This window comes from Sander vitreus, chromosome 5 (genome assembly GCF_031162955.1).
Source record: "Sander vitreus isolate 19-12246 chromosome 5, sanVit1, whole genome shotgun sequence".
NCBI classification, from domain to species: domain Eukaryota; kingdom Metazoa; phylum Chordata; class Actinopteri; order Perciformes; family Percidae; genus Sander; species Sander vitreus.
Genome location: NC_135859.1, coordinates 3,705,930 through 3,717,224, shown reverse-complemented (window position 1 = coordinate 3,717,224; position 11,295 = coordinate 3,705,930). Strand labels below are relative to the sequence as shown.

The window sequence follows — 11,295 nt, the reverse complement described above, 5'->3', positions numbered from 1 at the left end:
CAAGTAATGTATAGAAGTTTAAGGTACTTGTACTTTACTAGATTATTTCCATTTTCTGCCACTTTAAACTTCTACTCTTGTACATTTCAGAACGAAATATTGTTTATTTAACAGCTGTGGTTACTTACTAGTTACACTGAAAATTAAGATTTCTCATGAAAACACAATAAGATAGGCCATGAGACTAACAAAGTTTGCTCCACCTTTAACAGTTTATTCCATTCAAATGCTGTTTAAATGTTAATTTATCAGTAATGAATTAAATTATATAAAACATAAGATTCTAAATAAAGAGTACTTTTGATACTTTTCTTTAGGTTAATTTGTCTGAAAATGCTTATGAATTTTTTACTTGGGCAAACATGTTGAAAGGCCTCTTACCTGTAATGGAGTATTCTTATTCTGTGGTATTGCTACTTTTTACTTCATAGGAAAAGAAATCTTTCTTACCTAATTACTTCTTCCACCACTGCAAATTTAAAAGTGTTAATACAAATCTGGACATAATGGATTTAATAAAAACACTAGTTACAATGGGTCATTACTAAATGTATCATGCATTTTGTTATTTCCAGTTGTATTTTTGAAATGAGATTAGTACATGGGTAGTAGTAAACATGAAACTTGAAATTAACATGAGACCGCTTTATAAACACATCTGTATTAGACCACAATGGACAAGAGCGAGAAATAGAACACAAAAGTTGTCCTCCTGGTACAAATTTCTTCCTTCAAAAAGGACAATTCATGAAAGCCTAGCATATTAATTTAATATAACTATTTATAACTGTAGTCTTGGTACCATGAAATTGAATGAGAAGGCATCTAGACTAAAAAAACAACAAACCCTTTCAGACAGAAATTAAAAAAAACTGAAGCTTTCTTTTACATTTTATTAAAGGGCTGCCAAGGATACAGTTTTATAAATGAAAATAAAAACATTCATATTTACTCAAACAAAATTTCAAAAGTTAAATTAAACAAGAAATAAAATAGCATTTTCTTCAAGATTTTCCTTTCTTCAACAGGCCCCTACAAATACAACAAAAATTACCTTCTCTAAAATAGCACAGTTCTTTTAACACAATTACTACATCGAGTGACTTGTTGATAGAAATAACTTATCTGGGAGGTTGTTTTCTCCTCCCCCCAAACATACTAAACTGATGTAGGAGCTTTTAGTACACCATGAGGTCCCTGTAAGTTCTGGTTACAGGTGCAGCAGAGCACACTACTGATCACTCCTAACTGTGATGCTGGGTGCAACAGACTTGATACATTCTACCAGAAGAGGGCACTGTAACAATGCATATCAAACCAGTGGAAGTATTTTCCACTGTGCTCCAGTGTTAAAATAAAGCATTAAACATTGAAACAGGTATTTATTAGTTCTATATGCAAAAGTCTAGTGACCTGAGCAAATTACCAGTCACACCTAATTCCAATTTGAGCCGAGGTCTAATCAGCCAGAATAACTGAAAACATCTGTTGCAGTGTGCTGGGCCTGTAAGCAGTGGCAGTGTAGTGGTGGCGGCAGGAAGATACCTGGATTTAAGCATGCGTTCCATTTACCTCGGAAGTCTGGAGCCAGAGTTGGGAATGACGTCACACCCGGGTTGACTGCGTTCCAGTCAAACAAGCCGGAGAAACGGTGGGGTTTGCTCTAGCCAGGTTAGCCATTGTTAGCGATACCAGTTGATAACACCACATTACATTTTGTGCTTACAAACAGCGCAACATCATGTCGACAGGTAGAGGATGGACAGTACTGTTTGAACAACCAGCGCCTTCAGAAAAACGCGATAATGCGATCGCATAATTCAATGCATAATCTGCATATTTATGCGGGGGCCACATTTTTTCAAATACGCCGCACTTTCGCCGCATAAATTGCAGATTTCTGCGCAAAATATGCGGGCTTGCATGATTTCATAATCCCCGCATTTTCGTTGCAAAAAAGTCACAGATATCTTAGCAGAAAGTTGAAAAATGTTGCGTTGCGTTGCAAGAGCAGCCATTTTCCCCTGTTGCCATGGGAACGTTATGAAGTGACGTAATTACGCGACGTGAACATTATGGAAAACCTGCAGACCCCGCGATGAAGCCATGACGAAAGTTCCCGCAATTTCATAGCATAAAATTGCATAAATATCTTGCATATTCCATCGCATTTTTTAAGAAAACGTGACGCATAATCAAGGATTTTTGCCCGCAACAATCACAAAAAAACTCACATTTTTCTGGAAGGACTGAACAACTGGTTTAATGAGACACAAATAAGACAGAAGTGCTAATAAACAGTACATTACTACAGCTTCGCTACTGTTGACGATTGAGCAGCCATGTTGGATTTTGTGGTCGGCTTTGTTCAGGATACTGTAAGGTTCTCCGACTTTCCGAGTCGGAAATCCGTCTTAAGGCGGTGTTCCATTTGAAATTTCCAACTTGGAACTCAAAAATTCTGACTTCCAGAGTACAAATGGAACGCACCATAACACTAAACACAAAAAAATACAATTCAACATTTACTCTGGTTGTAAATCTGAATGAAGTACCCCACTAAAAGGACACAATGTTAAGCAATAGGTCTGACATTTTGTCATAGCCAGAAAAGTGCAGGTGTTTCTAATTACATTAACGATGGCTCTGTTCTATTCCACGTGTCCCAATAAGAAGTGACAGCATGACAGTGAGCCAACATGACCCTGAAAGCTAAATGCTATTCAGTCATTCATTTTAATTATTAAACTGTGCTTTTCATACTGTGACATGAAAAAAGTTCTTCTGTGAGCAACGCCTGTGCTTGTTTTGTACCAATTTCAATGGAAAATTTCATATAAATGACAACAACCTTTCAGACCACATGGGGGCAACATTTGTACTACTATGTGTTTTGACATGATCATTTACACCGACTAGACTTTTAATAATCTTCCCCACTTTTGGTATGATTTCAGCAATCTGCATATTACCTGAAAATGTACTTGTACTGATTATTCAGATTTGATATTCATGTATTAAACATATCCAACCTGAAAGGTTTCCAATAGTGGTCCAAGCCATCTGCTCTATGGTTGAGACATCTGTTGAAAAAAGATTACATCACTGTTTATTTTTTTTCTTCATGGAATAAACTGCACGAAGAATCACTACACTTGCCATGAATTAAACATTTTTCAGTTACTTGAGGATAAACTGGTCATGACAAATCTCTTGCTAAGGGTTCAACTTTTCACTTAAGCCAGATTTCCTTATCTGAGCCGAGCTTTGGTTTAATTGTTTGTAATGTATACCCAATCACAAACACACACACACCTAGACCAACAGCTATTGTGACAGCCACAGTAAGTTTATGAACTGAACAGTACTTGACGCCAATGGAACAATGGTCTTGTCTTGACCTAAACCTCTTCACCTTGATTTATCCAATCAGATGACGAGGTACTTGTGAGGACAGTTTGAATGCCTTGGATGCGAGAGCTACACTGAAGACAATCAAATGCATTGTCTTGATTGCCAGCTGTAATTGCATCACATTCCTGTCAAATCATTTCAATTAAAAATGTGTCTGATTGCATATTGTTAAAAGCGTCTGTAATAATTCCTAATTCCTTTAAAAGGTTACACCATTTGTCTACAACCCATTAAGATTTTGCATTCACATAGTCTATTACTGGAATAATTTAATTAAGTGAGCTCGTAATTACCAAAACATATATAATTCATTCTAAACTCAAACTAATTTTTTTAACAACTGATAACACGCATTTCTCAATACGGAGTTCACGTTTTTAAACTTGATTGTGTAACTCTCTACACAGTTAGCACAACAGAAGACAATGTTGACTAAACTGTGGATTACGTTTCATCCAAATTGACTCAAACTTAACCCCCCACCAACAATCACGTCTGCTTTCTGTCTCCGGAATCAGAACTAAACACAGAGAAGCAGCGTTCAGTTTTTATGCACTACACTAGAGGATGGATACCGGAGCCCGACGGGACCCGACGGGCTCGGACAGATATTTAGAAATAATGTTTGGTTTCGGGTTGGGCTCGGTCACATCAGCGTGATAAGGCATTGAACATTTTAAATTTAAAAAAGCTTATTATGTAGGTGCGCGCCTGTGTTAACGTGCGCTTGTTGCCCCGTGTGCGCTGATGTGCTCATCTGTTGACATTTCTGAAAGCCTTCCTACAGTTGGTTAATAAAAACGGGCTTTCCACACAAACAAAACGTACATGTGTCATTAGTATGAGAAAAAAAATTAGATTTTAACTGTCGGGCTCAGACATAAATCTCTTAATGCCTGTCGGGGTCGGTTACTGCTTTGTCGGACGCGGGCCAGGCTCAGACAGAAAAATGTGGCCCGATCCGCACGCTACACCACACATCTGGAACAAGTGGCAGAAAACTGCAGGTCTGCTGCAACTAAATTCTTTTAAAATCAAGGCTGAAGACTTTTCTTTTTGATGCTGCCTTTTTTAAAAGTAATTCTTAATTTTTTTTACGCTGCATTGTGACTTTTATTCTTGTATTTCATACCCGTCTTATTCTTTTTAGCTGTTTATATTCTCTTTAACGGATGTTTTTAACTTCTAAGTGTTTTTATGTAAAGCACTTTAAATGTTCTTGTTGCTGGAATGTGCTATATATATATATATATATATATATATATATGCAATATGTTATGGGTTTATGTTTAGGGTTTATGGAAGCACAGTAATTTCCACAATAACTCAATTGAGTTAAGTTCTTGTTAACACCATGTCACATCCCTTTCATGATGGAGAACTGAAGGGTGCTCTAAGTGATGTCACACGTTTTTTAGGCTACAACATTTTTTGTCACATACAGCAAACATCTCACTATCCGCTAGCTGCCTGTCCCCTGAACACACTGTAAAAAAAACGCGGTCTCTGTAGACAGCTCAGGCTCCATAAACGGCAACAAAAACAAACTGCGCCAACCTGCACCACCAAACATAAATAGTGTTCCAGCCAATTACCAACAAGAAGGATTTGGGGGTGGGGGTTGGGGGGTTAGTGTGCAGAAGCACGGAAGGGAGGGGGAGGTGACGGGATGAGGAGGAGGGAGGGGCGAGCCAGCCTCCGTTTTGTTTGACAATACTTTGAACGTCAACAGTAAGTGATGTCACCCAACATCGCTTAGAGTGCCTTTAATCAAATACACACATTAAGTGTAAAACCCTAGAGGGATAAATGTATAGCCATGACACATCTATTAAGATTTCTGAGTCGTGACTGACTGGGACCAACATTAACAGTCCACTACAATAGCTCCCTTGCAAGCGTCAGAGGTGTAGCTGGAGTGTATCTGACAAACATTAAGCATAACATTAGGAAAGTGAAATAAGTTACCAAAGTCTGATCAGGTGCTACTTGAATGATGAACTGGTATGCAGGCATCACACAATGTTGCAACACCAGTCTGCTCATATCTCCGTCATCAGATACCGGTTCCGGGGGCATGGTGAAACCATCTTCCATGTGTTCCTCTGACATGTTCAGCAACTGTCAAAAAAAAAAAAAAAACATGCAAGTAAAAACACAATAACAACAACAACCCCCCTACTATCAAATTCTCACCTGCTTTAGACTTGAAAAGTGAATCCATGACAGATATAATGAACTAAGCCCTAAATTTCACCAGGTGCATCTGTGCTGCGTTCAGCAAAAAGAAAATGCTTGTTATTCCACCAGCCGCGACATGCATCCCAGAAGCGAGTGAGAAGCGGCTCTCCGCTCCGCTAAAAATACGTATGGGCGTTCAACAGGGAGAGGAAAGGCTTGAGTCGGGCAGGCAAAACACTCCACTTCGGCAGCTCCCGGTGTGGTATGACACACGGCGGAAGACGGAACAAAACCTGAACACGGGCGCATCCGTGCCTGGTGGAATTTCCGGGTAAGGCAAGAATTTTTTTTTTTTTTTTTTTAAAAGCATAAGAAAAGAAAACATATCAAACACTGTTAGTTTAATCAAAATATGGCTCAAACACTGGTTGTTTTCATTATCAATGGAAAAGCGTCAAAGTTAAAGTTGTTTAGTTATCGTCTTCACTCTACACAAACACCGGACTGTTTACCACTAGGTCTCCACTTAGCTCAGCCGCTCCCGAGTGTGAGGCTTCCCACTTCCCTTCAGCCCTTAATATTAGGCTCGTTCGAGATGAACTGCGCCTCGCCTGTAAAGTGGACGAGAGCAGGCAGCAGCAGCCGGGGCCGCTGACAAAAATCCGCTCTCAAGTCAGACAGTTTCCAGCCGATTCCAGCAGCTTTCAGGATGAACAGGAAGTCACAGAAACACTGTGGTTCGAGTCCGATTTAATAAAATGTTATCAGACCCATATATGAGCTTGTACAGAGTCTCCAGTTATTTTAATTATGACAGAGTAGCTCTCAAAATGCTCTACATGCAATCTGTTGCTGATTTTAATTAACAACACACTGTGGATGATTCATAATCTGAATGGATTTAGTCTCTGACTTCTAAACGTAACTACCAACCACACAACATGTAGTTTGTACAGAATAAGCCTTTAAATCAGACAAATAGTTAAAATCCCTCCAATTCGAAATAAAAGAAAACGTCATCATGTTGAGTCGATTCTGAACCAATCAGCTGTTAGATCAGCTGAGAGGCCGGCATTTCCCAGCATGCCCTGGGTCCGCCTGGGTCTTGCAGTCAGTGAAAAGCAACTGCGCTGCCTGCGACTCAGAACTGCGGCCGGCTTGATCTCGTGAGGTTATCGTTGCCCACGTGTGCATGACGTCAGAGGAAAGAGTAGAATGTATGTAATGTTTCTCATGCTCTGCATCTGAGAGATGTGTCTCTTGCCAATAAATAACATGCAAATGTTCCCTTTTGATTTTTTGCAATGACTTTGCTTCTTTTCACTGGATTACGTAGCCCATTCAGATTAAGTGATATTACCTTATATTCTTGATAATGTATTTACATTGTTTTACTCTGTTCCTGACAGCCCACTGTAAACTAAAACATATTGGAAACGGTAACAAAGATATAAACTTAACCGAACACAGTAAATATTACTAATAATATATATATATAAAAAAATTTCAACACTTCAGCAGGGGTGTTCATTTCCAAACAGGCTTAGTGACTTGACGGTTAACGTTGAAGTATGGATTTTATTTGCGGGGTATTTTGCCGACGGTAACGTCTGCCGTCTGCTAGAAAGTGGTGAATTTACAGAAACTTAATACGATATAGTGTCTGTATTCATATCCAAAGCTGTCCAAACTGCTCCAAATGCACCAAATTTGAAACCCTAGTTCCTTGGGTACCCAGAAAGTGTGAAGTAGATTGGACGCTTCATGAGATATTTCAAAGACAGACAGACAGACAGACAGACAGACACATATGATGGCGGCAGGGATTCCCATGAGTGCAAGTGCTGAGGGAAAGTAAATGAGGCCATGATAAACCACTAATGAAACACAACATAAGAGAGCCATTATTGTTGCCTAGTAACGGGAACGCTGGCGAGATTGACGCCGCTCCGTCTTGCTTGCTTATTTTCAGTAATTTTACTTTTTCTCACGAATACATTGATAATTTGATTTGATTTTCATACTCAGTTCATTAGCAAAGTTCAATAGCTACGCATTTTATCATCTCTCCGCCGTATTTTGTTTTATACGGGGTTGGAGTCTGACATGATGCCTGACCTGCGTCTTTGACCGGAGGATGCAAGTTAAGTTTACCGCAGTAGCCTAAGCCTACAGCCCACTAGGACTACCCACCCACAACAACTTCATGCATAGGCTACATCTGCTGGAGTAAGGATGAGGAAATATAATAAAAAAACTTTACCGGCTATGGGGGAGCTGTGCACCTTCTGCGAAGCTTCTGTGTCAACGCGACATTCTCCGACGCCCAAAGTATGCCCACTAAGGATCTCGTCGCAATAAAATCTACATGGCTCGCAAGGATGGCAAAATACTCTCGTCTCTGGACTGTTGACTGCGGTCATTTGAAGCCTGATCGACGAGTTGACCATACTGTGCTTGCCAGTCTGCCCAGATTGGATATGCACAGTCAGTCAAACCAACTGAAAGCTGGATTGTTCAACATAAGATCCCTCACCAGCGGGGTTTCTCTCGTCGGCGACTTCGTTGTGGACCGTGGACTGGACTTTCTGTGTCTCGCGGAGGCGTGGCAGCGGAGCGATGATTTCTTCCACCTGAACCAAGCTAAACCTCGCTCATCCGGGAGGGGAGGTGGTCTCGCACTGCTCTATCGCGAGAACTGGAAGTTTACACCCCTGCCCGCTCACTGAGATCCTCCTCAACAGGCCTACTGCATGTCCCTAGTGTGAACCTCAGCACCCTGGGAGAGAGGGTTTTCAGCTACATCGCCCCCAAGCTGTGGAATTCACTGCCAGACCACATCAGACACTGTGACTCAATTACTGACTTTAAAAACAGACTTAAAACATATCTCTTCAAGATGGCTTATGGACTGACTGACTTTTATTTTTTATGAGATGATTATAATTTTAATGTCCTTTTTTGTTTGTGAAGTGACCTTGGGTGTCATGGAAGGCACTTTAAATAAAATGTATTACTACTACTACTACTACTATTATTATTATTATTATTATGATGATGATGATGATGATGATGATGATGATGATGATGATGAGAGTGTAGCGACTCCAGTCTACTTGGTGGCAGTATCACACCTTTAAAGGGTAACTAACCTGGACCCTATATTTCCATGTTTTTGTGTCTAAGTGAGTAATGGGAACAACATATTTTTGAAATTGGTCCAGTATTAAGAAAGACCGCTGCAGTCAACAAAAATAAATCGCTATCACCAAACCCACCAGACTCCAATTAAATAAACGGAAATGTAATCATCGTAAAACCCACTTCAAAGTCGACAGAATATTTTTATTTCCCCCCACGGTTCCAAAGATAACCACTCTGGTGAAAAAACACATTAATTCCCCCATTTATATGTAAAGAAAAATATGCTTACACTTACATCATCCACTCTCCATAGGTCATTGCCCATGCCGTCAGTCTGACTATAAGTGATTGCTTTCTTTAAGAAATCAGTCCCACTGCCTCCATCCTGAAAAAAAGAAAATAACACTAATCAACATCTCAAAATAAGTGGCAGTGCTGACCTTGGAAAACACAGGGCCTAAACACAGGACACTTATTTGATAAGAGTCCTGATGAATACAGTACTTACACTGGCGGTGTCCTGCAAAACTGCAACAAGCAATCGAATGTATTCCGTTGCAGCTTTGAGTGTGTCCACTTTACTGGGCTTCCGGTCAGGTCGCATTAGTGGCACCATTCGCTTCAAGCGGGAGAACATGTGGTTCAAGTTCCTGATCTGCACAGAAAAGAAGCTGAAGTTTCATTTTAACTATACACCAGATTAGATCATCAGATAATTCTTTCGGAATTATGTAACTATAATTTAAACAAGGAAAAACAATCATAATGAATAAGAACATGTACGATTTCATAGCGCTTGAAACAGTGACAGTTGTTTTCACTTCACCCCTAATTGCTGACACTATGAGCCATATGCATAATATACAGGGGGGTTACAACCCCACCAATAATCAAAACTGGCCAGTGCAACCCCCCCCAGAAAAATCTATTATAATTTCCTTTACATAAATAAAGACAATTGCACCATAACTTGATGCAGAAAAGGCACAAACTTTTGCAGAAAAATTCACCACAATGCAGAAAATTAAGGGTTTCATATGCTCAAAATTTCAACTGTGCTCAAAAGTGGAGATCTCACCCCCCCCCCCCCAATGTTGAACATAAAGTTACGCCCTTGGAATTATGAGCTATAATGGTTTTGTAAAACCTAGTACATCATGCAAAAGGAATAAAAGTTTCAAAGAAGTTTTTGGTCCCGATTTGATCATAATTCACAGTGTGCAGTTTTTTTATACAGCAAATAAATAGGGCTCTGTACAAAAGCTGCTGCAGCAACCCAAGCCAACACAGGTCTTCAGATGCTACTATAACAGACTCAGTCAACCTTTGAAAGTTGCATTTCAAACCGACATGGCCAACTGAGTGTTACCAGCCCCTTGAAATTACTTACAAATCATTGTTTTCACAATATTATAATGGATTAATATCTTCCAGTCACAGTTTCTCAATCTTCAATTTTGAGAATGAAGGAAAAATCTAGTCTGCTTCCTCCTACTTAGTACCAAGTATTTAGGTCTGTATGTGTACCTAATATCGTCCACGGGTAAATTATGTGTATTTAACAATCATGTGGATTAAAAGCATTAAAATAAACCAGTTGACTGTGGTTGGCCTACAAAGCCCAAGATAATGCAGACCTAGCTGGAAAGTAACGTTAGTAAAATTCTAAAAGGCTGAAATGTTTTAATAACTGTCCGGTCTTAACAAACGTTATAGCATTTACAGCTAGCTAGCTACATTTCAGGATAAACAGGGGAAAGCTAAGCTAACTTACGTGCGAGCAAATGTTAGCTAACTTAACGGAGTTTGACGTGAGTTTCTCTGCTCAGGGGAACTGAACCTGCTTACCCTCCTGTCAATTACCAAACTATCAAACATTTATTCGTGGTTCATACAGTGTAATTTCCAATGAACACTCACTCGTAGTCGTTCCTTGGCGTTGACTAATTCCCTTTTTTTCACAGTTTCATGAAAGTCCTCCGCGATAAAGTATAAGCCGTCCTTTCCTCGTCTGAACTTTTCAATGTTGCTGTATGCAGGGAGTGCAGACTCGCCCGTTAACCGCTTCAAAATATCGCTCATTAATTCCTCCTCTGGCACCTTCATTTTAACAAGTAACATATGTTAGACTCGACAATCTGTTGCTTCTGTAAATTATTTTTAATTTCAAGTCATGTTCTCATGTCAACATCACTCACTGCGGGAGAGCGCACACACCTGTGCTACGTGCTTAATTAGGCCCTGAAGCAACATGACGTCGCTGCCGCTGTCCATCAAAATGTGAGTTGAATTAAATCCTTTTACCGGTCAGCCGTGTTCAACTACAGAGGCTACTCCTGGTATCCACATTTTTTTGTGTCAAAACCTGTTTATTCCCTGTGTTATTTGCGGCAATAGTAAAAAAATAAATAAATGCATATGCAAAACAAAGCATTTTTGTAGAGGCTTTAATTTGCTTATAAACACGATTTTAATACTTCTTATCTGCTTTCGCAAAACTATCATGAAACCTGCAGGTCAAACTTGCTCAGTGGGTACAGTAGGTCAGCGGTTCCC

At 39.7% G+C, this 11,295-nt stretch overlaps 1 protein-coding gene across 2 annotated transcripts; it reads right to left on the bottom strand.

Moving 5' to 3' along the window:
* Positions 1-593: 593 nt before the first annotated feature.
* figla (folliculogenesis specific bHLH transcription factor) lies at positions 594-10,939 on the bottom strand. Of its 2 annotated transcripts, none has more exons than XM_078250079.1 (5): positions 10,660-10,939; positions 9,248-9,394; positions 9,029-9,124; positions 5,383-5,535; positions 594-3,083 (listed from the first exon to the last, which is right to left on the bottom strand). In XM_078250079.1, the coding sequence occupies exons 1-5, from the start codon at positions 10,858-10,860 to the stop codon at positions 3,069-3,071; spliced, it is 612 nt and encodes a 203-aa protein (XP_078106205.1). In that variant the 5' UTR covers positions 10,861-10,939; the 3' UTR covers positions 594-3,068. The 2 variants fall into 2 exon arrangements, with proteins under 2 accessions (XP_078106205.1, XP_078106206.1); XM_078250080.1 differs by having other exon boundaries at positions 9,035-9,124.
* Positions 10,940-11,295: the final 356 nt, after the last annotated feature.